At 33.2% G+C, this 23,564-nt stretch overlaps 2 protein-coding genes across 3 annotated transcripts; both read right to left on the bottom strand.

The window, feature by feature from the left end:
* Positions 1-764: 764 nt before the first annotated feature.
* LOC128171768 (uncharacterized) lies at positions 765-5,056 on the bottom strand. Of its 2 annotated transcripts, none has more exons than XM_052837550.1 (5): positions 4,489-5,056; positions 3,765-4,337; positions 3,419-3,514; positions 2,756-2,839; positions 765-838 (listed from the first exon to the last, which is right to left on the bottom strand). In XM_052837550.1, exons 1-4 carry the CDS (start codon positions 5,054-5,056, stop codon positions 2,763-2,765), a joined length of 1,314 nt encoding a protein of 437 aa, XP_052693510.1. In that variant the 3' UTR covers positions 765-838; positions 2,756-2,762. The 2 variants fall into 2 exon arrangements, with proteins under 2 accessions (XP_052693510.1, XP_052693509.1); XM_052837549.1 differs by having other exon boundaries at positions 2,771-2,839.
* A 5,704-nt stretch (positions 5,057-10,760) lies between these two features.
* On the bottom strand, positions 10,761-22,542 carry LOC128171765 (uncharacterized). The gene is made up of 5 exons (XM_052837547.1): positions 22,386-22,542; positions 13,577-14,184; positions 12,670-13,302; positions 12,352-12,447; positions 10,761-11,280 (listed from the first exon to the last, which is right to left on the bottom strand). Exons 1-5 carry the CDS (start codon positions 22,415-22,417, stop codon positions 11,204-11,206), a joined length of 1,446 nt encoding a protein of 481 aa, XP_052693507.1. The 5' UTR covers positions 22,418-22,542; the 3' UTR covers positions 10,761-11,203.
* Positions 22,543-23,564: the final 1,022 nt, after the last annotated feature.

Below are 23,564 nucleotides of genomic sequence, written 5' to 3'. Positions count from 1 at the left end.
ATTCCCTATGGTACGGTTGTTTACAAACAAATCCACAACACGTGCTATCTTTATAAAATGCTCGACCAGACCAACTACATTATCGTGTTTATTTTTAGCAACTAAATTACTAGATATGTTTATCGCTTACATTTATTTTGGAGACCGTGCCCGATAACAAATAAATTTACATCGCAAATTTTATTTCTATCGGGCACGCTCTCCAATTAAAATGTAAGCGATAAACTAAAATAATATTTAGTGAATTTTTACACCTGATTGTATTCATCCGCCATTTCTTGATTAAGCAAATTTATACTTATGCAATGAGTTGTCAATAACCAGGTAGGCAATGGTTTTTTTGTACACAATTTAGTTTAATAAATGGAATAAAAATCGTGTATTACGTTTAATACTTTAAGGAACTTGTTTCTTATGCGCATTTAAAAGGCGGTGCAGTCCATGAATTTGGACGATTGCCAATCCAGACGATCGCTAGAAGGCTGTCGAGCATTAGCTCGACGCCTAAAAAACTAGTCAATATTCATTTCACATACTTCATTTTCTTGTGCTCTTGTCATTTTTCTTTTGGGAAATACTTTTTAAATTTTTTTTATCCATTTCCTCGAGTGTCTGTTGGAACATTTGGATCGTTTATATTTTTATCCGTGGATATTATTGAAACAGAATTGTTATATTTGCAATAATTCTGTTGATCAAAACATCTGCATACCTAAATATGATTTTACAAACGTGAACTAAAAAATAAAAAAACAAACTTAATAGGTCCGTTTTCGGTATTTTTGGTAATCCTTTTAAAGGTGTACTTGTGAAAATATCCTGGCGCTGGACCATTTGACTGGAAAAAAATACTAACGGTAAATATTTTTAAAAGACCAAAGTATTGATGATTGCCTATATCACGCTGAATTAGCATTTATTTTGATATTCAAAAACTTATATTGATATGGAATATGATACATGCATATCTAAGTAATTGAAAGAGCATATAGATGTATCAAAGGCTTGATGCCCATGTGCAATAGTGTACTAGTGCAACCCAGGGACAGCTATACCTAAAGCACAAGTGTTAAATAAAACGATAAAACATGACCAATAAAGAAAAATATAATGCAAATTAATGCATCACAAATTAGTTTATCGATCTTGATTTTTACCACTTGCTAATTATTTGACTATTTAAAAAAATTCGGAGTAATATTGCCTGATGACCTCTGACGAAGAATATGCCTGCATATAGTTCAAAGGTTTGGGTATCAACCTTATAACTAATGATAAATGAAGGGTCAACAATCAACCCCAAGCACTTTTGCTAACAAATCTCAGAAACATTAGAATTTGTCGATGTAAGTTACGACAAATTCTGCTCAAAAAATAATGACATAATCTTTATATGATAATCAAATGCACGTATAATTTCCATTACAACAGTCAAAAGGAGTGGTGATAATTCTTATTCTTAATACCACAGTAACAAAATTCATCACGACTGGTTTTGTCTGGCCCTGAAGCAAATCAAACCAGAACTATTTAAAATGACCCAAATTCCCTCTTTGCAATTAGATCTTTATCCTTATCCTTCCTTAAAGTATATAAGAAAATTCCAGATGTTAAATCTGTAATTTGAACTGCTTATTTTTTTGGAACATCACAATGTTCATAGTTAAGTGTCATTCAAGAGGTTTCTGCCGTGGATGATAATTCATTCTTTATAATTATCCATTATGCTTATTGCGTATCATGGTTCATGTAAAGTCATATTTGTCGTCAAAGAATACTACTTATTATAATAAAAATTTTAACTTGGTAAGTCTACTATCCATTTTTGAGTTTTGATATTTCAAGTATCAAACATTTTAGCAAAAATCATAGTGATTATAGGGTTATGAACGCAAACATTCCAAGTAAGTTGATATAGGATGGTAGTGCTAGAGGTGTGTAAAAGGTTTTGCCTTTTTCATATTTCTTGCTGAAATCGATTTCAAATCTATCTTTGCAAGAATGATTCAGAATTGCATCACGTGATATTAACTTCCCAGAGGGATCATTCAAAAATAAATACCATACAGAAATACATCGTTTTGTTGTGTAACTAATCAAATAAAAAAAACCGCGTTTGAATTCGTAAGCATTGAACTTTTCTTTTGAAGTTCGGCCCATATGATAACAAAATATATTAAACCGAGTTTACAATATACTTTAGCTCTATGGTACAACCGTAGGGCTACAAATCAGCAGCTAGCATTAAGGATACTAGAACACAATTTTCAGATAATTGTATTTTACTTATGAATTATCAGCAGCTATTTTAACCTTCAAAGTTTTAACAAACCAAAAGTTTCGTATCTTCGTTTCAAAATAAAAACCAAGCTTGATTTAATTTTGTTTACATCAAGTGAAATCTTAATAAGTAAAAACTAAAGACAGTGGTGTACATATACGGAATACGAACAATTATAATATACACTTCCTAAATCTAGTGGACCTTTTATGTTTTTATTGTCAGTAATTTTAAATATAGTCTTGAAAGTTTCACGTATAAAACGCACGAGTTAATACTCTTTTATTATTCAGCTTCAATTGCGTGCTTTAGATAATAATGCATACAACAGTGTGATAAAACATTCGGTTAACAAAGATAACATACTGATAAGATAACATTTACTTTCATAATTTATAGTTAACTTGTACTTAAAATATTCACTGACAGCTGTAACGTTTGGATGTATAACGGTCAAATCACCATGACCTTAACCTTTGAACTAGTGACCTTTGGTAGGAACTGACGCGGCCTCGTATGGTGGGGGTTGGTCATTCATTCCAGGAACAGAACCATATCCTGTTAAAAAATCAAAGGTGTTTAAGTTACCACGAAGAGAAAATATGTAAAGATGAAAATTGCTATAGAAGCTAAATAAAACGCATTCATTGAAAACAAGAAGTTATTGCGGAGTTAATTCGTGATAACGCAACAGAGATGATCTGTAATTGAATCATTCTTAATTTTACTATTATGTGCATTATCGGTTCCTGTACATGCGCAGATTCAAAAATATTCCAGTGTGTATGTGTGTGGAGGGGGGGGGGGGGAGAGACGGGTTTCGATATGTATATATATATATATATATATATATATATATATATATATATATATATATATATATATATATATATATTTGTGTTTGCCAAAGGTTACGACGTAAATTTTCGGTAAATGCTTTTTTTTTTTTTAGATTTTAAATCCGCTGTTTTTATCTAGGTGAAATTAACACACCACCTACATGTATCTTACTTAGATTCTCTACGTTGCTGTTGGGTTTGACGATCTTTTTGATATTTACTCCAATTATCTGATTCAGTGAAACCAAATTATAACCTGTGTCTGTTACCCTGTTGTCAATTTGTGATTCAAACTCACCGTTCTGCTGGGTTGGATAAATACCCGGATGTGGGTTGGAGTATCCCGGTGGACAGGGACCCGTCTGTCCGTAGTTGAGCGGCACGTGACCCCCGACTGACAATAAACGAAAAAAAATTAGGTCGATGAGGCTAAATACTGTTGATTTAGAAAACAAAAGCCCACCTCTAAACCCCACTTTGAACTTATCATACCGAATCAACAGCGTACCTAAATTGGTACCTTTTAACCGAATACACAATTTTAAATATGTAATTTACATAGAATTTATTAACAAGCATGTTTTTTGTCATTGTTGGCGTTTTATTGTTATACTACCCAATGATATAGGTCGGGTTAGGTATACCTATATTACTTCCGGTAAGATGCACTCGTTCGTCAATGTCTCTATTACAATTTTCTACTAACGTCCGCATCCGGCAAAGATCGACGAGCCACCCAATGCCAAGGAAACCAAAAGTAAACATGTACAGTAGTCCCCAGCCACGCCTGTTTAAGTAGAAATGATGAAACCCGAGGAATCCGAGTGGAAACCAGAGAAGGTAAGCGTCATCAAGGTGTTTGTGGGAACTGTGACACATTGTCCTGGCTGTGTTAGAGCGCTTTAGTAAAACTGGAAAACGAAACCAATCTACGATGTATCCTATGCCAAAAATCCCAAAAGTGAAATTATAGAGACGCCCAAAACCAAATCGGTTCAAATAGTAATGATGAGCTCCGAGGAGTCCCGTTGGAGAAATCGCAAGGATGCAGGTCGTTGTAAATCTTTTTTCAGTGGTATCCTGGTTGTCAGAATTGGCGATTTTTACATGGTACGGCATTAGAAAGGCATCGATTAACCAACCAATACCACAAATTCCGAATGTGCAAAGATATAAAATTCCCAGCTTGATGTTATTCAAGTAGAAATGATGGAGCCCTGGTCAAAAATAAGTTGGAAAATAAGGAGCTTTACACAAGTACATGAATCAGTTTCATGTGTAGTCTTACTATAATAATTCTATCTACGATAGATAAATATATCATAATTCATGTAACTCTTTTCACCTTTACAGTATAATATTACAAACCTATAAGACCACCTGGAAACCACAACACATAAACATCATCCAAACGCTTTTTCTTGGCAAGGCTTGGATCTGGATGAGAAGCTTCATTTTTACATCGAGAAACCAAGACCGGAAGTCGAAAGATGTCAATAAGCCATCCAGCGCCGAGTAAACCAAAAGTGAAACAGTAGAGAAGTCCCCATCGTGGGCGTTTTAGGTAAAAATGGTGCGCCCCAAATATGCCCAGGACAATCATCAATAAGTAAGCCTCAGTGAGGGAGACACGTATCCGTGACGTTGGCTCTGGACACATAGCCGCGTGATTGTGGCTGTTCCCCTCGTATTCACACATAAGTTTTTGGGAGTCTGGCGAATTTGTTGGCGAGACATATTGTGGGTATCCATATTGTGGAAGACTACGTGGCTGCGCCGGAAGGTGAGCCCCATGTAATGGCGGCGACAGGTGCCCGTTCGGATTAGCACCTTGCGGATTGACTGGTAAGCCTGGCGGGAACTGGTCTGTTGTGGCTTGTTGACCGTCAGATCCCGGATCGGTGCATTGTGGTTGAGTTTCTATTTCTGTGCTCATTCTAAGAACATTAAAATGCCAAAAATACCAAGCATCAAAATTGAGCTAAATAATTATGTTACATGTGTATTGCAGAAACGGCATTTTTGCAACTCTTATTAACGTTTTTTTTTTTTTTCAACAAACTCATTTGCTTTAAGATTATGATTACCACTTTTGTTTTTATCATGGTTCACCTTATGAATGAGATATCTTCCTTAAATTATATATTTTACGAGACGAAGTATTTTTCCCATGAGAAAATAATTTACCGCATAAATTTTATTTCTCGAACTATAAACACATTTCTTCAAGAATTTAATTGATACGGATTTTTTAAACAAGAAATTCAGATGAAAATTGATTGAAATTAGTTTATTGTAAACTAAGTACCTTCAAGATGCTAATTAAAAAATACAAACAGTATACAGACAGACTCAGCATTATTGGTATATATTTGATCAACATAGATACACATTCAAAACAATATATAAACAAATACATGATATAATAATAAAATTCCTAATTGAACATTTAGAAACTACTACAAAAATTAAAATTAAAATTGTCAAGCTTCATCAAGTTTTACTTACGTGGCTGAAGTCTGACACTGATAAAAATACAAACATAAATACACAGGTATTTTATTCAAATCACCTGCGTGACGTCACAATTTGCCTGGACGCCGGATTCTGTACAATATTCCCCGATCAAATCCACGTGATAAAGACAATTGAATAACATTATATTTTTAGACACTGATAGTTTAATTGTCATGCTGATGATAAAGTAAAATATGAAGCGTAGCCAAATGTAGTGAAATTAAAATGAAGGGATATTATATAATAATTTATTAAAAGTTATTTTGAATTTTTAACTCGCATATTTTTTTCTTTTAAAAATTCTTTCATTCACAGAACACAACGAAAGTAGTAAAATACTTTAACCTACACAGTTATTGAATAAGCTGTAATCAGTTAAGAGAAAAAAATAAATAAATCACCGTCTCTGCCATTAAAAAGGGATAAAGAGAAATATTCAGCTTAAAATAATGTAAAAATAAAACGTTTAAGGGTCAAAATGGACTCACATGCACATGAAATAAACATTACTTAAGAGGGCTTGAAGACCGTGGTCATGTTTAGACTATCTTTATCTCTTTATGAAGAAGAGCTCTGCAAAAGTATAAAGGAAAATAGTTGAACTACAAATTTTTTGGATTTTTTCTTTCCTATTCGATAGTTAATTACCAAAAATATCATATTTGAGAGAAGAAAAACATTTTTGGTTATTGGTTAAACATCTATAGCCTCCTTTATACTGTAATTGTAACTTCCTTGTTGGGAGTGATGATTTTGTTTATCAACGATTATTGTAAACAATAGATAGATATACACACAGGTATCATATATAAAACTAGTTCACTTAACAATCAGGCTTTACTAATGTCAACCCACCTGTTTGTTTTTTGACATGATTTATTTGTCATATTTCCCCTTGTATCATAGTAATTTCTCCGTATTTTCTATTAAAATAGTGTTAATCGTTGAAAACGTTACTACCAAAATTATTTAAAACTATGTTATTAACAAAATAAGACCTTCTGTCATGTTTCAATACAATTTATAGGTCTAATGTGTTTTTCTTTTTCCTCCTCCTCTTCTTTTTCTTCTTCTTGATTAACTTTAACTCAATATTAATTATACCTATTTGCTATGCCACATTTTATATTCTAATATTTTTCTTTCATATGAAAATGGTTTTTTTAATTGTTCGACGTGTATAAGCGCACAAAATTAGTAGGCTACATATCTCTTACAAAGAGTATGATAAAACACTATGGCAGATAATTATGACAGCGCCAATATGGATATGCATTTTTCAAAAATCAAATATGTTATAAGAAATACTATTTTTTTTTTTGGAGATTTTATAGCCATTTTTGTTTTTCACAAAGCAGCATCTTATACAGCTGCAAAACTGCCATCTTTGGCACAATTATGCGGTACAGTTTTACAAATGACATTCCTATGAATAATTATTCGCAGATCAGCCCTTACTTCAAATAAAGTAGTGCCAAAACATACTGATATTGTGTTAACATATGTCTTTCATGTACTTATGAATGTATTACCGTATACAGGGAAATATTCGCCCCGTTTTATTTTCGCTCCTTTTGCCCTTGTTGTCACTGGGCGATTTTACGACTGGGCGAATACCAATGTGTCCTATTCTATTTTTTTAACACAAATAGCTGGGCGATTTCAAGACTAGGCGAAACTGTTTGCAAATGTAGAAAGGCGAAAATTACACGGGGCGAAAATTACACGGATCAAAAATAGCCCTGGTAGTACCATATGTTTTTATTAGTCAGTTATGATTCCAAGCATTTTGTAAAATATTGGGTTAAGGACGTTGTTTACTTAGGGTTGAGTTCTCAAATTTGGATTGTTAAAAAGTTCAATTTCATGAGTAAAATTTGTTTTAAATACAAAAAGTATTTATGAAATGAATTATTTTTGACATAACAATATCGATATGTTTACTAAATTATGGAATTAGGCTCTGACAAAGTTTGACTTTTAGCAAAACAGAGGAAATTCGGATTAAATTTTCAAGATTTTGTTTTCCACTGAAATATTTTTGGTAGTACAATAATTTTTAAAGTTAAGATTGTATTTGGTAGTCAACATAATTTTGCATATTTTCTGTTGGTTTTATCTTGCTTTTTCGTTTAGATAATCGTATGGCACACACTACAAACATATTGAAAAATGCTCAAAAATGATTAAAGACACCATATCTCAACATTTTGATCATTGACCTCATATAAACGTTATGCAATCAGAGAAAGGTCAATGTACCTAGTTTATTACAATAAATGTTTTAGCGTTATCATCATTCAGTTTTTTGTTATATTGACTCAAAAATGGGTAGTAACTTGAAAATTGATAGAGAAATTCGGACCAGAATATCTATACAAATTGTGAATGAAAACTTAATGCTTTGTATCTATTTAATGTCACTACCATTCATAAACTGTATTTCATTTGCTAATAAGTTAAGCAATTTGTATTATTTTCACAATCAAAAAAATCTCAATCATAGTGTAATTTTTTTTATGGATTTTTCTTAAATTTAAAGAAAAAAATTCAATGGCCATTAACTCAAAAAGTAGGTTATTGACCTACTTTTTGAAAGTAAAGAATAACACTACCATGCAAGGTCTATAACACAAAATAGTTGGTTTTTCATTATTATCAGTGGAATTTTTTTCATTCTGAGTAAACATCATCCTTAAATGTCAATATTTATTTTTGTAACAAAGTGATACATGTATCGGCTTGCTTCATTATCTATGTATATGTAAGGAACACTTCCTATAAAAATAGAACACTTCCTACAAACAAAGAACACTTCCTATAAACATAGAACACTTCCTATAAACATAGAACACTTCCTACAAACAAAAACACTTTCTATAAACATAAAACACTTCCTACAAACAAAGAACACTTCCTTTAAACATAGAACACTTCCTAGAAACAGAGAACACTTCCTAAAAATATAAAAACACTTCCTACAATCAGAGAACACTTCCTATAAATATAAAAACACTTCCTACAAACAAAGAACACTTCCTACAAACAAAGAACAATTCCTATAAACATAGAACACTTATTATAAACAAAGAACACTTCCTACAAACAAAGAACACTTCCTATAAACATAGAACACTTCCTATAAACAAAGAACACTTTCTACAAACAAAGAACACTTCCTTTAAATATAAAACACTTCCTACAAACAAAGAACACTTCCTATAAATATAAATCACTTCCTACAAACAAATGAACACTTCCTACAAACAAAGAACACTTCCTATAACCAAGAACACTTCCTATAAACATAGAACACTTCCTACAAACAAAGAACACTTCCTACAAACATAGAACACTACCTACAAACAAAGAACACTTCCTATAAACATTGAACACTTCCTATAAACATAGAACACTTCCTATAACCAAGAACACTTCCTACAAACAAAGAACACTTCCTATAACCAAGAACACTTCCTATAAACATAGATCACTACCTACAAACAAAGAACACTTCCTACAAACATAGAACACTACCTACAAACAAAGAACACTTCCTATAGCCAAGAACACTTCCTATAAACATAGAACACTACCTGCAAACAAAGAACACTTCCTACAAACATAGAACACTACCTACAAACAAAGAACACTTCCTATAAACATAGAACACTTCCAACAAACAGAGAACACTTCCTATAAACATAGAACACTTCCTACAAACAAAAAACATTTCCTATAAACATAGAACATATTCTACAAACTTAGAACACTTCCTATCAACATAAAACACTTCCTACAAACATAGAACACTTCCTACAAACAAAGAATACTTCCTATAAACAAAAACACTTTCTATAAACATAGAACACTTCGTATAAACATAGAACACTTCCTATAAACATAGAACACTTCCTATAAACATAGAACACTTCCTATAAACATAGAACACTTCCTATAAACATAGAACACTACCTACAAACAAAGAACACTACCTACAAACAAAGAACACTTCCAAGCAAACAGAGAACACTTCCTATAAACATAGAACACTACCTACAAACATAGAACACTACCTACAAACAAAGAACACTTCCTATAAACATAGAACACTTCCTACAAACATAGAACACTTCCTATAAACATAGAACACATTCTACAAACTAAGAACACTTCCTATCAACATAAAACACTTCCTACAAACATAGAACACTTCCTACAAACAAAGAATACTTCCTATAAACAAAAACACTTCCTATAAACATAGAACACCTCGTATAAACATAGAACACTTCCTATAAATATAGAACACTTCCTATAAACATAGAACACTTCCTATAAACATAGAACACTTCCAACAAACAGAGAACACTTCCTATAAACATAGAACACTACCTACAAACAAAGAACACTACCTACAAACAAAGAACACTTCCAGCAAACAGAGAACACTTCCTATAAACATAGAACACTTCCTATAAACATATCGTCAAAATGACTATACACTTATAGTAATTTTATCAGCATAATGCAGGTATGAACAGTGTGAACCATAACATTGCTTTATGGTCAAAGTTTGTGAGATAACAGATAATGGAACAATATACATTGAACATATCGTTTGCTTCCTTTTCATAAAAGTAAATGTTTTTAGCCTATCAAGCAAGAAAGCATTATTTCTAAAACCTTTAACTTCTTTTATAAAGTAATTACGTGAATTGCAAACCATACACGCATAATTTACGCGCATGTAACAATTCGTTGTGTTACCCGTTGCCAAGTGCGCTGCTAACGCTATGGGTAATAGAACGGATTATCAACTGTGTCTTATCCAATCAGATTTCAGTATTTATCATATAATATTAGTATAATAAACTGTTTTACTTGCACAAGGGGCTCCTATGTTTGGGTAATATAATTCGAGTAAACTGTTACCGGTGAAAATAAGGGGTTTCTGTAAATTAGTCGGCAATAAGACTAATCATATAATAAAACTCACTTAATCAAAACTCAAGGAAGTTATTCTTCTTTAGGAAATTATGACATTTGCATAATTATCCATAGCTATATTAATAGTTGTAGAGATATAACAGGCGTATATATTAAAAAGAAATTAGCAGGTATGTTAGTCAAACACAATAAAAACACTTTTATTGCTCAAGCAAAACGTATATGTAACATACAGGTAGGCAATAAAATCGTAATGGCACTACAAGAACTTAAATCTTTAAAACACATGTAGTTGCATTAAAACCTTTTCAAAAGATAATTTTATTCTACTACAGTTAACACCTAAAGTAAAGTAATTCTATGCTATATGTGTTTTTACAGCCCAGACATGAACCAGATATGCTATGATAAAACAATTCCACGCATCATAATATTAAATGATAACAAAATACGGTCATACATCGGATATAGCTAGATCATCTAATGTATGCATTATACAAATTTCCTACACTACAATGTAATATCAAATACACTTGTAAAAACTTCCAAAACAAACTTTGGACGCTAGTGACGTCGATTGCATAAAGGCCATTATATCGCGACCTTGACCTTTGAACTAGTGACCTTTGGTAGGAATTGACGCGGCCTCGTATGGAGGGGGTTGTTCATTCATTCCAGGAACTGAACCATATCCTGTTAAAAAAAGAATAGCATATTCAATATTGTGATATTAAAATGTGCTCTTTAAAAATATATTAATCAAAGTGAGAGTGTTTTCCCTTTGTTTCTGTTCTCTTTTTTTTTCAAAGAAGATTAAAGAATAATATGATGTGTTTAGAGAATTGGATGATATAAAGGACTATATTTACATTCTACTGTGTTAGTTAGTTTCCATTAGTTTTTTGTGATCTTCAAATGCCTCTAAATGCAACAAGTAGTCAAAGGTCAAATTGACGAGTTTTTGTTATGACGTCACAAACGTTAAACGCTGTACACTGCAACGTCACAAGCGAAAATCAAAGTTCACGCTTGTGGCTGTTACTGTGGCTCTTCCATTAATATTAACTTACCCTTAGGATAAGATAGGAATTTTAAGGTATGAATCGCATTTGCAGACAAGGCAAGAAGTTAAAAAAATGTAAATATAAGCATTAAATCATGATTTTTTGAAGTATACACTCTCATAACTGCAGCGGTGTGTGCATACAAATTTTCATAACGCGCTAACGCGCGTTACTCAATTTGTATGCACACACCGCTGCAGTTATGAGAGTGTATACTTCAAAAAATCATGATTCAATGCTATAATAAACGTTCTTAGTTTAGCGGTAATCATATGTACATTAACATGTATTCGCCTTTTTATCCACTGTTGAAAGATTTACTTATAAACTGAAAAAGATACTCTTACATGAGTATGTATTGGTAGAATATCAGCTCAAATAGATGAAATTTTTGCTAAATATTGACTGCAAGAATTAGTTTATGTACCTTTTCAGTTTTACATAACCTTGAAAATTACTTCATTCATAAATACCTAATTAGGATGAACCTAAATCATGCATGACACTTTGTCTTAAAGACACAATCAACATAATTTTTTTTTATTTCGATAATTTCACTTAATCTTTCCGATTAAGTGAGTTTCAGATACTTAAAGCCAATGTCTATTAGCGACGACTTCATTTCGATGCTCGCAATTTTCTTAAAATGTTTGTTAACAGTGATTTTGTTTTCATTTACCTATTGTTTTTGTCAACTCACCGTTTTGTTGTGTTGGATAAATCCCCGGATGTGGGTTGGAATATCCCGGTGGACAGGGACCAAACTGACCGTAGCTGACCGGCACGTGACCTCCAACTAGATTTAAGATATAAGGAAGCCATTAAAATGGGTAAAACATAGAATACAAAAAGAAATCTGTACATTCACGAAGAAATAATTTGGATATCAGAGACTAGTTACCAAAAGATTTATAAACGGCATTAAGTGTATTATCATACTTTTGCAGCACTGAAAATGGGTTTTATACATATTTATGAAGGGGTTTATAATTTGTAACAATTACATTTATTTTCTTACCAGTTGTTGTCGGCATGTTGCCATAATACTGTCCTGGAATATAGTTGGGATTAGCTACACTCCGATTATTCCGGGTAAGATGCACTCTTTCATCGATTTCTTTGTTACAATTTTCTACCAACTTCCACATCCGGCATAAATCAATCAGCCACCCGATGCCGAGCAAACCGAAGGTAAACATGTACAGAAGCCCCCAAACAGGTCTGTTTAGGTAGAAATGATGAAACCCGAGAAATCCAAGTGGAAACCAAAGGAGATAGGCGTCATCAAGGTGTTTGTGGGAAGTGTGACCAATTTCTTTACTTTTGTTATAGCGCTTGAGCAAGATTGGGAAACGACACCAATCAACAATGTAACCAACACCGAAAATACCGAAAGTGAAAGTATACAGAAGCCCGAACCCGATTCTATTTAAATAGTAATGATGAACCCCGAGGAGTCCCGCAGGAGAAACAGCTAGGATGCAAGTCGCGGCTGCGCTTTTCTCAATGCAATCTGGAATGTTTGAGTTGGCTTTCTTAACATGGTATGGCATCAGACAGGCATCAATTAACCAACCAACACCGAAGAGTCCGAAAGTGAACAAATACAGAACTCCGAGGCCAATGTTATTCAAGTAGAAATGATGTAGACCTGAATAGAAAAAGAAGGTTGTTTAACGCTGTTATCACGTTACTTAAAAAAAATATATATCAAATGAATTATGAATACTATCTTTCCATCTACTATGCTTGTAAATATAACGCGCACTCGTCCACTCTTATAAGATTATTGAATATTTTATTCTTATGTATTTCAACCATTAATATTTTATCCATTTTAAATGGTATTGCTCTTCAAAGAAAAACAAATATATAGTCCTGACTTTGCCTTTTGCTTTTTCACTATTGTCTAAAATAAAACCTACCTAGAAAACCGCCTGGAAACCAGAGCACATATGCGTCATCTAGATGCTTTTTCTTAGCTAGGTTTGGGTTTTGTTGTGAAGCGTCGTTATTACATCGTGACACCAAAACCGGAAGTCTAATAATATCAATCAGCCATCCTGCGCCAAGTAATCCGAACGAGAAAAAGTACAAAATACCCCACACAGGACGTCTAAGGTAGAAATGGTGTCCTCCGAACAAGCCCAGCACAATCAGTAGCAGATAAGCCTCTAAAATGGATTTTTTTGGAGCTGGCGTCGAACGAAACAGAACTGGGTGGTTAAGATTGTAACGAATGTATCCCGTAGGTGGTTGCTGTGACAACGAAGGGTTCTGGGGCAAAACGTATTGTGGTACTTGTGGGTATATATATTGCGGCTGTTGTTGATAGCCACCTTGTGGTAGGTTCTGTGGTTGTGATGGAAGGTTAGCCCCGTGTAATGGTGGCGGCAGGTGCCCGTTTGGATTAGCGCCCTGTGGGTTGGGTGTGAAGCCCGATGGGGGCTGAGCTGGTGGGGCTGGTGGAGCTTGTTGTCCCCCTGGTACCGGCTGGCTACGCCGTTGTAGTGTTTCTTTTTCAGTAGACATTCTATGAAAATGCAGACATACACAATTTAAATGATATTATCAAAACGCGTTTTAACATGTGAGAGAGAGAGAGAGAGAGAGAGAGAGAGAGAGAGAGAGAGAGAGAGAGAGAGAGAGAGAGAGAGAGAGAGAGAAAAGAGTATTTACAAGCATGGTGACTCGTATTTCATAAAAAATGGGCAAGTGCACTTAAGCTATAGAGAATAGGCCCCTTTTCAGTGGAATTTTTATGTAGGTAGAACCCACGTTACTATTTGAAATAATTTATTCCATAAGTGGGTTCAAACATGGGTCACGCACGTAAAAGCTGCCACTTATAGGAAAATCCTCGAAATTTTCATACGTTTTTTCATATTTTGGGTACCTGCCTAATGTTGTGCAAACTTTTTTTCACAGGAGTCTTCTAAATGTATAATGCGTCTTTTCAGCCATTCTCCAGAAATGGTTCCAAATATGGGATTGCTTTCAGTGAAAAATGAACTTTTGATATTCGTGTTTTAATTGTAATAATATTGAAGTACAACTATTCGCCGATATAATTATGAAATTTGACTCACCAAAATTTCTTCGTTCACGAAATATTTGATTTTGAATACCATATTAAAAACCCTGTTACGGAAGTCAGAAGTGAACTAATGCAACTAATCCTCGGCCTGTACAATAACAGTAAACATCACTAGCCTTTTTGTTTGATATCATATTGATTACGAATGACATATTTGACAGAATCATGAAGAATTTAAATTTAAGGGGGACATATTTTCAAAAATATCTTTATTTTAAGAAAATCTTTATTTTCAACAATAGAAAAGAAAATAATGCATCATCTTTCATTCAAATTCAAATGTAAACTAGGAACAATTTCATATGTTCAATGATTTTAATTAAAATATTGAAACAACAGAACATTAATATAGAGATGTTGAGAAATTGTACATCTCAAATTGATGTCAGAGGGATTTTTAAAGATAATGGCCCAAAGTTACGGAAGTTAGCAAATGACCTTTTTCATGGAAAATATTTTTTCCAATACATTTTACAACCAAATATTAGAGAGTAAAAATCAAATACAGGTTATTCATTGTAGAAAATACATTTTTAACTTAATAAGCACGCTTTTTAAAAAAAATTCTTTCCTGTAATTAGTATGTAATCAACATTACTTAGATTTAAAAATGTTGACATGAAATATCTGTCTAAAATAGTGAAATACCCAATTGTGTTAAAATTACACGCTCTGATGGATGTACCAAACACAGTTATGAAATATACCGGTAAAAATATCAAACATATAAATCAGTTGTCTTTTTATATTTGATAAAAAGCTTAGATGGTTCGTTACGGATGTCAGAGATTATAATTTCACAAATATCTACTCCTATGATGTTTTAAATAGTCATGAAATTTATTGGTTATATTTTCCTAAACTTCCTTTTTTATTTGGAGGAACTGGGGTCTTATCCCCATTAAAATATGGGTTGACTGAATCCACATCTCACCTTTTTCGGATTTTCACTTATGTTTCTCCATGTTTGCCTGCTTTGCATTAATGTATATACGCATATAATGTATTAATGCATATATATACATATGTATATGTATTGTTACTAATAAGTCAACTAAATAAGGTCTGTTTTTCGCAAGTATATATAAACTCTTACTAGTTTAAATTTCGGGTATTAGTTCTTAAAAAAAACTGACATCCGTAACTAATCATGTTTAGAAAAAAAAAAATCATGAACAGAGTATTTATCAAATATTCTGATCCGGGAATAATACCATTTCGATATAAACATGCATGCATATTAATACAACCTTGAAAAGCCAAATATATTTTGGTCACCTGATATTTTTTTTAATCAAATCACATGTTGTAGAAAACAATAAGCTTGATGCACTATATTTCAATAGAGTAAACTATAAATAGCATATTATGCTAATATTACATGAAAAATGACCACTTTGTTGATTTTAAAACATAAGAATAGATTATCCGTCGTGGAAAATATACATAAGAAGCACTGGAATGAACAGATGCCAAATCTGTTTTTTCCCCTGATATCCGTAACGCTGCAGCAAATATTTAAAAAATATTGTCAAATGATAAATTGTCTTAGGTGAATTGGTTTTAATCTGCAACTGATATATCTCTTGCAAATAAAAATAAACTAAAACAGATAAATCTACACATAATGATTCATATTTTTTCGATAGTTTAGCACACTCACATCATATTTTTCTCAAAAATGCACTTTGTATCAAAATATTAATTGCTTCAGTTAAGAATATCAAGGTTCCTTTACTTTCTAAACTCATGTTCTGTTTCGCTGAACAATCCAAATTATTATCGATGGAAAACCGAGCCATATATCACTGATTGAAAATACTGTTATGGATGTCATACGTTATGCCGGTCAGGGGTTTTAGTAAATTTTCCTCTCACTGTACCATGCTATTACATTATTTTTCTACAGATGATGATAGATAGCTTCGGAATACTGTGTTCTCGAAAGGCATCATGAATAAGTTTTTCAAATGCCATGAATTTAGTTGAAAATGGCGTTACGGAAGTCAGGCTTTGAAATGCGTCAAACTCAATTTTCAATTTTATAATCGATGATTAAAAAAACACATAGATTTTCGATTGTAAATTGTATATATTTTTCTTTTAATTTGCCTATGACATTCAATTACTATAATATCAATAGATATTGTTTTGAATATCATCGCTTACTTTTAAGTCAAACACGTGTTACGGAAATCAGGACTGTTTCAGCGACAATATATAAATCGGGGGTAAAAAAGAAAGAAAATATTGTTATCAACAGGTGTTTACTGACAAAACACGCTATGTGATGCTGAAATAAAAAATGAGTTTTAATTGTCTCTTTCATCACCGTAATGCTATTTAGTATTGTAGTAAAATTGAAATATTCACGTGCGACATGCTGAAAAATACACAAACCGATTTTTTATTGAAATAATTTGACATTATTTGACGGGTGCGTCTTTTTACCCCAATGAACCCCAATGATACCCCAATGAACCCCAATGAACCCCAATGATACCCCAATGAACCCCAATGATACCCCAATGAACCCCAATGATACCCCAATGAACTTTGAAATACCTAAATGATACTAAGTATGTTCATAATTGATACACTTAATGAATTTTATGTAACAACATGTTAAACAAATGAAATTTCAACTACGTGCCGTTTTTTCACCGATTGGGCCACATCTTGTGATGGGAAATTATTAGAATTTTTTAAGCTAAAATTTGACTCAAAGATTGTTTGTGACCTGTAATTATGTCCTGATGGGAGCTTTGGTCATTTGTGCTAGTTCAACATAACTTTAAGAAAAAGAGACATATTGATTCTTTTCCATTAGAGAAAGACTTCAGTTTTTACTTCTACGTCTTTACGAATAAATGATGAATGCAGAAAAAGGAAAGTTGAATGAGATAACCCCCTGTCTCCCCAATTGCTTTTTAATTTTGCTCCCCAATTACTTTAAATTCTTATTTGGGACAGTAATAAAAAAATTATAGAGAAATTTGACATTGGAACAAATTGAATATATCATCCATTTCAGTGTGGAAGTTTTAAAACCCTGCCAGCTCGTCTAAATATTCAGCCATGGTTTGGATTTTTTATTTTAATTTTAAAGAATAGTTTTTAAAACAAGAGGCCCAGGGGCCACATCGCTCACCTGAGCAACAATTGCCTTAATTCTGATCAAATTAGCATTACAGTATCAAAATATCTTGGCAACTAAGTACAATAGATCTTGCTAAAAAAAAAAGTTGAAAATCTGCCAATTTTTATCCACCTCTTTTTTTGGTAAATACCAAGCCTTTTTTGTTGTTGTACCTGTAAGAAGATTTTTCTATATTCCTATATACTGTGGTTTCATTAATTTTCGTGGGTATCAGTTTTCGTGGATTTTCTGAAAACCACAGTTTCAAGGATACATAATTTCGTGGCCAATGATCCTATCAATACAAAATGTTTGTTGAAAGTGAATTTCAATGAACATTTAATTTCATGGATCAACTAAACAACGAAATCCACGAAAATTGGTATTCAACGAATATTGATGAATTCACAGTAACCCCCCCCCATTTCGTGGCCCCACTCTTCTCTAGGGAATCATGGTTTCATCAAACTTTAATCTGCATAACCTGTGCTTTCACACTAAGTACTAAGTTTTGGACCGAAAACTTTCCCAGCATATTTTTAAAGATTTTCTCTATTTATTCCTATGTAAAAATTCAAACCACCATCACGGCCCTGCCCTACCACTAGGGACTGTGATTTTGCAAACTTGAATTTACACTACCCGAGGATGCCTCTACACAAGTTTAAGCTTTTTCTGGCCAGATAGTCTTTAAAAAGAAGATTTTTAAAGATTCTCTCTATATATTCCTATGTAAAAAGTCATCCCCCATTGTGGCCTCACCATAACCCCTGGACTATTATTCAAACAAACTTGAATCTATGCGATCTGGGGATGCTTCCACTCAAATTTGGGCTTTCCTGGCCTAATAGTTTTGAGAAGAAGATTTTTAAAGATTTTCTCTATATATAAAAATTTATTCCCCAATTGTGGCCCCATCCTACCCCCAGGGACCATGATTGGAACAAACTTGAATCTACACTACCTGAGGATGGTTACACGCCAATTTGAGCTTTCTTGGCCAAATTGTTTTTAGAAGAATTTTTTTAAAGATTTTCTCTATATACTCCTATGTAAAACTTGATCCCCCAATTGTGGCCCCTCCCTACCCCCAGGGACCATGATTGGAACAAACTTAAATCTACACTACCTGAGGATGCTTCCATTTTAATTTGAGCTTTCCTGGCCTAATAGTTTTTGAGAAGAAGATTTTTAAAGATTTTCTCTATATATTCCTATGTAAAACTTGATCCCCCAATTGTGGCCCCACACTACCCCCAAGGACTATGATTTGAACAAACTTGAATCTACACTGCCTGAGGATGCTTCCATTTTAATTTGAGCTTTCCTGGCCTAATAGTTTTTGAGAAGAAGATGTTTAAAAATTGTCTCTATATATTCCTATGTAAAACGTAATCCCCCCATGGTGGCCCCACCCTACCCCTTGAGACCATGATTTGAACAAACTTGAATCTACACTACCTAAGGATGCTTCCATTTTAATTTGAGCTTTACTGGCCTAATATATAGTTTATGAGAAGGAGATTTTTAAAGATTTTCTCTTATATATTCCTATGTAAAACTTGATCCCCAAATTGTGGCCCCACCCTACCCCCGGGGACCATGATTTGAACAAACTTGAATCTACACTATCTGAGGATGCCTCCACACAACTTTAAGCTTTTCAGGCCGAATAGTATTTGAGAAGAAGATTTTTGAAAAATGCCAACAAATTTTCAATAATTCTCAATTATCTCCCCTTTAAAGAGGGCGTGGCCCTTCATTTGAACAAACTTGAATTCCCTTTACCTAGTGGTGCTCTGTGCCAAATTTGGTTGAAATCTGCCCAGTGGTTCTTGAGAAGAAGATGAAAATGTGAAAAAGTTTACAACGACGACGACGACAACGACGACAGACAACGGACAAATTGTGATCAGAAAAGCTCACTTGAGCCTTTGGCTCAGGTGAGCTAAAAAGAATTAAGAAAACTTTCGGTCAAAAATGAACAAAAACAAAAAGGAAAAAAAAAAACCTTGATATTAATTATATACATGTACGGTGTTCATTCACACGCTTGCACGGAAGATCTTTTAACTATGCACACATTTAGTTTCACTGGGGTATTAATATTTCAAAGTTCATTAGGGTATCATTGGGATATCATTTGGTATCATAGGTGTATCATTAGGTGTATTTGGGTATCATTGGGGTAACATTGGGGTTCATTGGGGTATCATTGGGGTTCATTGGGGTATCATTGGGGTTCATTGGGGTTCATTGGGGTATCATTGGGGTTCATTGGGGTAAAAAGACGCACCGTTATTTGACACTTCAAATGCATGTTGTTTGGTATCAAAATTTGTAATTTTTACTGTAGATATCTCCCGAGAAAAGTATCAGCCAAATACATTAAACGGCAAATAATAATTTTGTGATGAATGCTGGCGACAACATTATATCATAATTGGAACCATTTCTGGAGAATGGCTGTTTTGTCTTTTCCACAAGTTTGTACACGATTAGTCTGACAGTGAACAATGACTTTGAATTGAATACCCGTCCTCGATTTACTTTATAGAATCACTAATGTCGGCTGACTCCTACTATGTAGTAAAGCTTCGTGCTATTTATATACACTAAATTCAGCGCTAAAACTTGTTGATTCTTAAAGTTTAAACATCAATAGATATAAAATAATGCTTAATTGGAATTTTCATTTTGGGTCACTTTTTACTTGGACCCATAAGTGCACATGACCTTTTAAATGAAAATGTTTACTTTTGGAATAAATTAAATATCATTGCTTCACATTTTGAACACATACGAGGGTTGTCCCAAAATAATGTAGACAGGACACATAATTTATAATCTGTTCACTGCAATTTCATTAGACTTCTATGTTTTCTTCAATGTCCATTTGGCAAACAATGCTGAAAAGTTCAAATCTGTACTTTATTTATTTCTCGAGAAAATGAATAATTAGTAACAACAAGTTTTGTCAGGCGGCGCAATGTACGACGTCAAAAATTTCCAGTATTACGTTGTTGCTAAACCCTCCACATCGTTCACGATAACATTTACGTTTTATTTCCGAAAAAGTCTTAGAAAAAATATTATCTATGAACATGTACTCTGCGTGCACATTCAATACATATTTCTAGTTTTGTTTTGTTTTTAAATATTTTCTAAGTGCAAAAGATCTGTCGGCTCCAAACTTGCCCTGTATTACTTGTTGTCTAACGTCCGTCTTACCGAAATGTGTCGTTCAACATTTTGACGTCCATTGATATCGTTCGGGGTTTCTTTTTTCCACTTATTGTCATCATACTTGTTCAAATATTTTCAATGTTGTTTAACTACTTATTCACAAAACGCATTTCTCATCGATTTTGTTAATTTCATTTACTTCCAAAGCCGCTTAGGATTTATTTCATGGTCTTTACAAAATTGTATCAGTTACTGCTGCGCCGCCTTAAACGCTGAAAACGTCATTTTATTACCACTTAACTTTTCAACTTGTCACAAAACGCGCTATAAAATATTTAAAAGTTTTGTTATAGCCAAAACATTTTCTGAGTAAATAATAGAATTATTATCAAATATCGGTGTATGTTTTATTTGAATTTTTTCATTCGAAAAGTACTTTTCCGCCCAATTTTCAATTCATTCTGTTGATTTTAACTTTTTGTTTTTGACATTGCGCCGCATGTAGAACTTCTGATCTAACATGCTTTCATTTCACTAATTTAATCTCAAACAATATTCGATTTTAAAACATTATTTGAATGCAAATTTCTTGAACCCTTTGTGGCACAAATTTCATCTTCCTTTGTCTTCGATTAACTGAATAACGCCACTTGTCTACGCTATTTTGGGACAACCCTCGTAATCCCTTGTAATATTGCCAAATACCCGAATGATTTTGTTACCTCGTTATACAAACTATATTATAATACATGTTTCTGCTAATATTTAAAATAATGCTAACAAACACATGTATTTACTTACGAAAAAAAAATACTGAAATATTCCACATGTTGAAATAAAAGACTCCCCGAAATATAAAAAAAAAAAAATTATAAATGATTTGTATATCTACAGAACTGATAACAGTGCAATTTCTTCTGTTCGAAATATTGATAAAAAATATATATACTTTATAAGCGTGAATAGTTGCTTTCAACAATTAAAATGCCTGACCGCTCATTCTCTCACCAAACATTAAGTCTGAAGTAATATTCAATTTTGTCTTATAACAACATGTATTAACATTTGAATATGATGGATCAAGGAACAATAAAAGTGGTTAGAAAAAGTTTAATTTATGAAAAAAAGAAATAATGTAACATCAGTTGATTAACTATTTAATTAATGAACAAAAATTGCAAAATAAAATTAAACACAACCCTAATATACTAGATTTAAACAGTGACCCAATAATTGAACTTGTGTGTTTACATACATGTACAAATAGATCCACGAATACAAAAAAAGTCCAGCTACAGCAAATCTTACATACCTGGCTAGTATCCGATACTGACAGACAGACATACAGCAAAAACACAGGTGTTTTATTCAAAGAACCGGAGTCACAAGATCCGTTACGTCACAATCGGTTCGGTTCTATTGATCTTAGACGCCGGGATTTCGGTCACCAACTCGTGATATTGACATAGTTTTGTTTACAGTCTATTTTTAGACACTCGACACAGTCAGGTGATGAGATCCAATACTGGAGCGGATCGTTCGGTTGAGAGTTATTTATTTTGTTCGTGTAAATGAGTTGGTTTGATATTTAATATCGCATATCTGGGATTTTGTTGGATTTTAATGATTTTATTTTAAAACAGTTGTATGAAGTGTTTCATGCGTTTCGGGGGGGGGGGGGGGGGGGGGGTCGAGGCCTAATTCTAATTTTACGTATATTCAAGACATTTTTTTTAAAATTGGTTGGAGGGTTCAGACTCACCCTCTATATGTTATAATTCATGTTTTCTACCTATCTCATGTCGCTGGAATTTTCTTTTATCGTATATTCAGAATCTAGAAGTCTACCTTAATATATTTTAGATTGATTATTAACGACTAGGTAATACACAATTTTATTGAAATACATTGAATTGGACAAATTATTTCTATGATAAAGGCTAATGTTTTCAATATACATTTATTATTTAGCATATGATTGATCCGTCATGCCATAAATGCCTGGTATAAGTTTGACAATACTTCAGTCAAACATGTAACACACCCTGCTTGATTTATTTTAACTTTGTGTATTGGGTCTAACTTTAAAAAAATGTCTGATTTCATGTTAATGTTTATTGCAGGTTAGAGATCTCTGAGGTGAATGAATTGTTATGCACGGATCTGGAGTAAGGGGTGGGGGGGGGGGACACCTGGCAAAATCACAGGATGAATCTCTACCATTCAGTCAATTGAAAGGTGACTGAAATGTGACTGAATGGCATATTTGTGCCATTCGGTCACCTTTCCAGACCATTCAGTTATCATTCAGTTGATTGAATGGCAGAGCTTCACCCTGTGTTAGATTTAAATTTCTTTAAATTTACATTATAGAATTAGCATAAATATCCCCTCCCACGGTAAACTCAAATAACCGTCAGACCCCCACCCCCCGAAAACATTTTCTGGATCCGCACATGATTAATTGTGATGGTATAATAATGTAATGTCA

Source organism: Crassostrea angulata, chromosome 2, assembly GCF_025612915.1.
Source record: "Crassostrea angulata isolate pt1a10 chromosome 2, ASM2561291v2, whole genome shotgun sequence".
In the NCBI taxonomy this organism is placed as follows: domain Eukaryota; kingdom Metazoa; phylum Mollusca; class Bivalvia; order Ostreida; family Ostreidae; genus Magallana; species Magallana angulata.
Note: the sequence above shows the minus strand (reverse complement) of the source record. Positions and strands in the feature narration are given on the sequence as shown.

Excerpts from the sequence above, each read along its gene's own strand:
- LOC128171768 (XM_052837549.1), bottom strand. The coding sequence starts at position 5,056 with ATGAGCACAGAAATAGAAACTCAACCACAATGCACCGATCCGGGATCT. Across the intron at positions 4,338-4,488 it reads GTTTCCAGGTGGTCTTATAG|GGCTCCATCATTTCTACTTG; the intron begins GTTTGTAATATT and ends ATTTTTGACCAG. Across the intron at positions 2,840-3,418 it reads TTATCCAACCCAGCAGAACG|GATATGGTTCTGTTCCTGGA; the intron begins GTGAGTTTGAAT and ends ATTTTTTAACAG.
- LOC128171765 (XM_052837547.1), bottom strand. The coding sequence starts at position 22,417 with ATGTCTGTCTGTCAGTATCGGATACTAGCCAG. Across the intron at positions 12,448-12,669 it reads CAACATGCCGACAACAACTG|TTGGAGGTCACGTGCCGGTC; the intron begins GTAAGAAAATAA and ends TCTTAAATCTAG. Across the intron at positions 11,281-12,351 it reads TTATCCAACACAACAAAACG|GATATGGTTCAGTTCCTGGA; the intron begins GTGAGTTGACAA and ends TTTTTTTAACAG.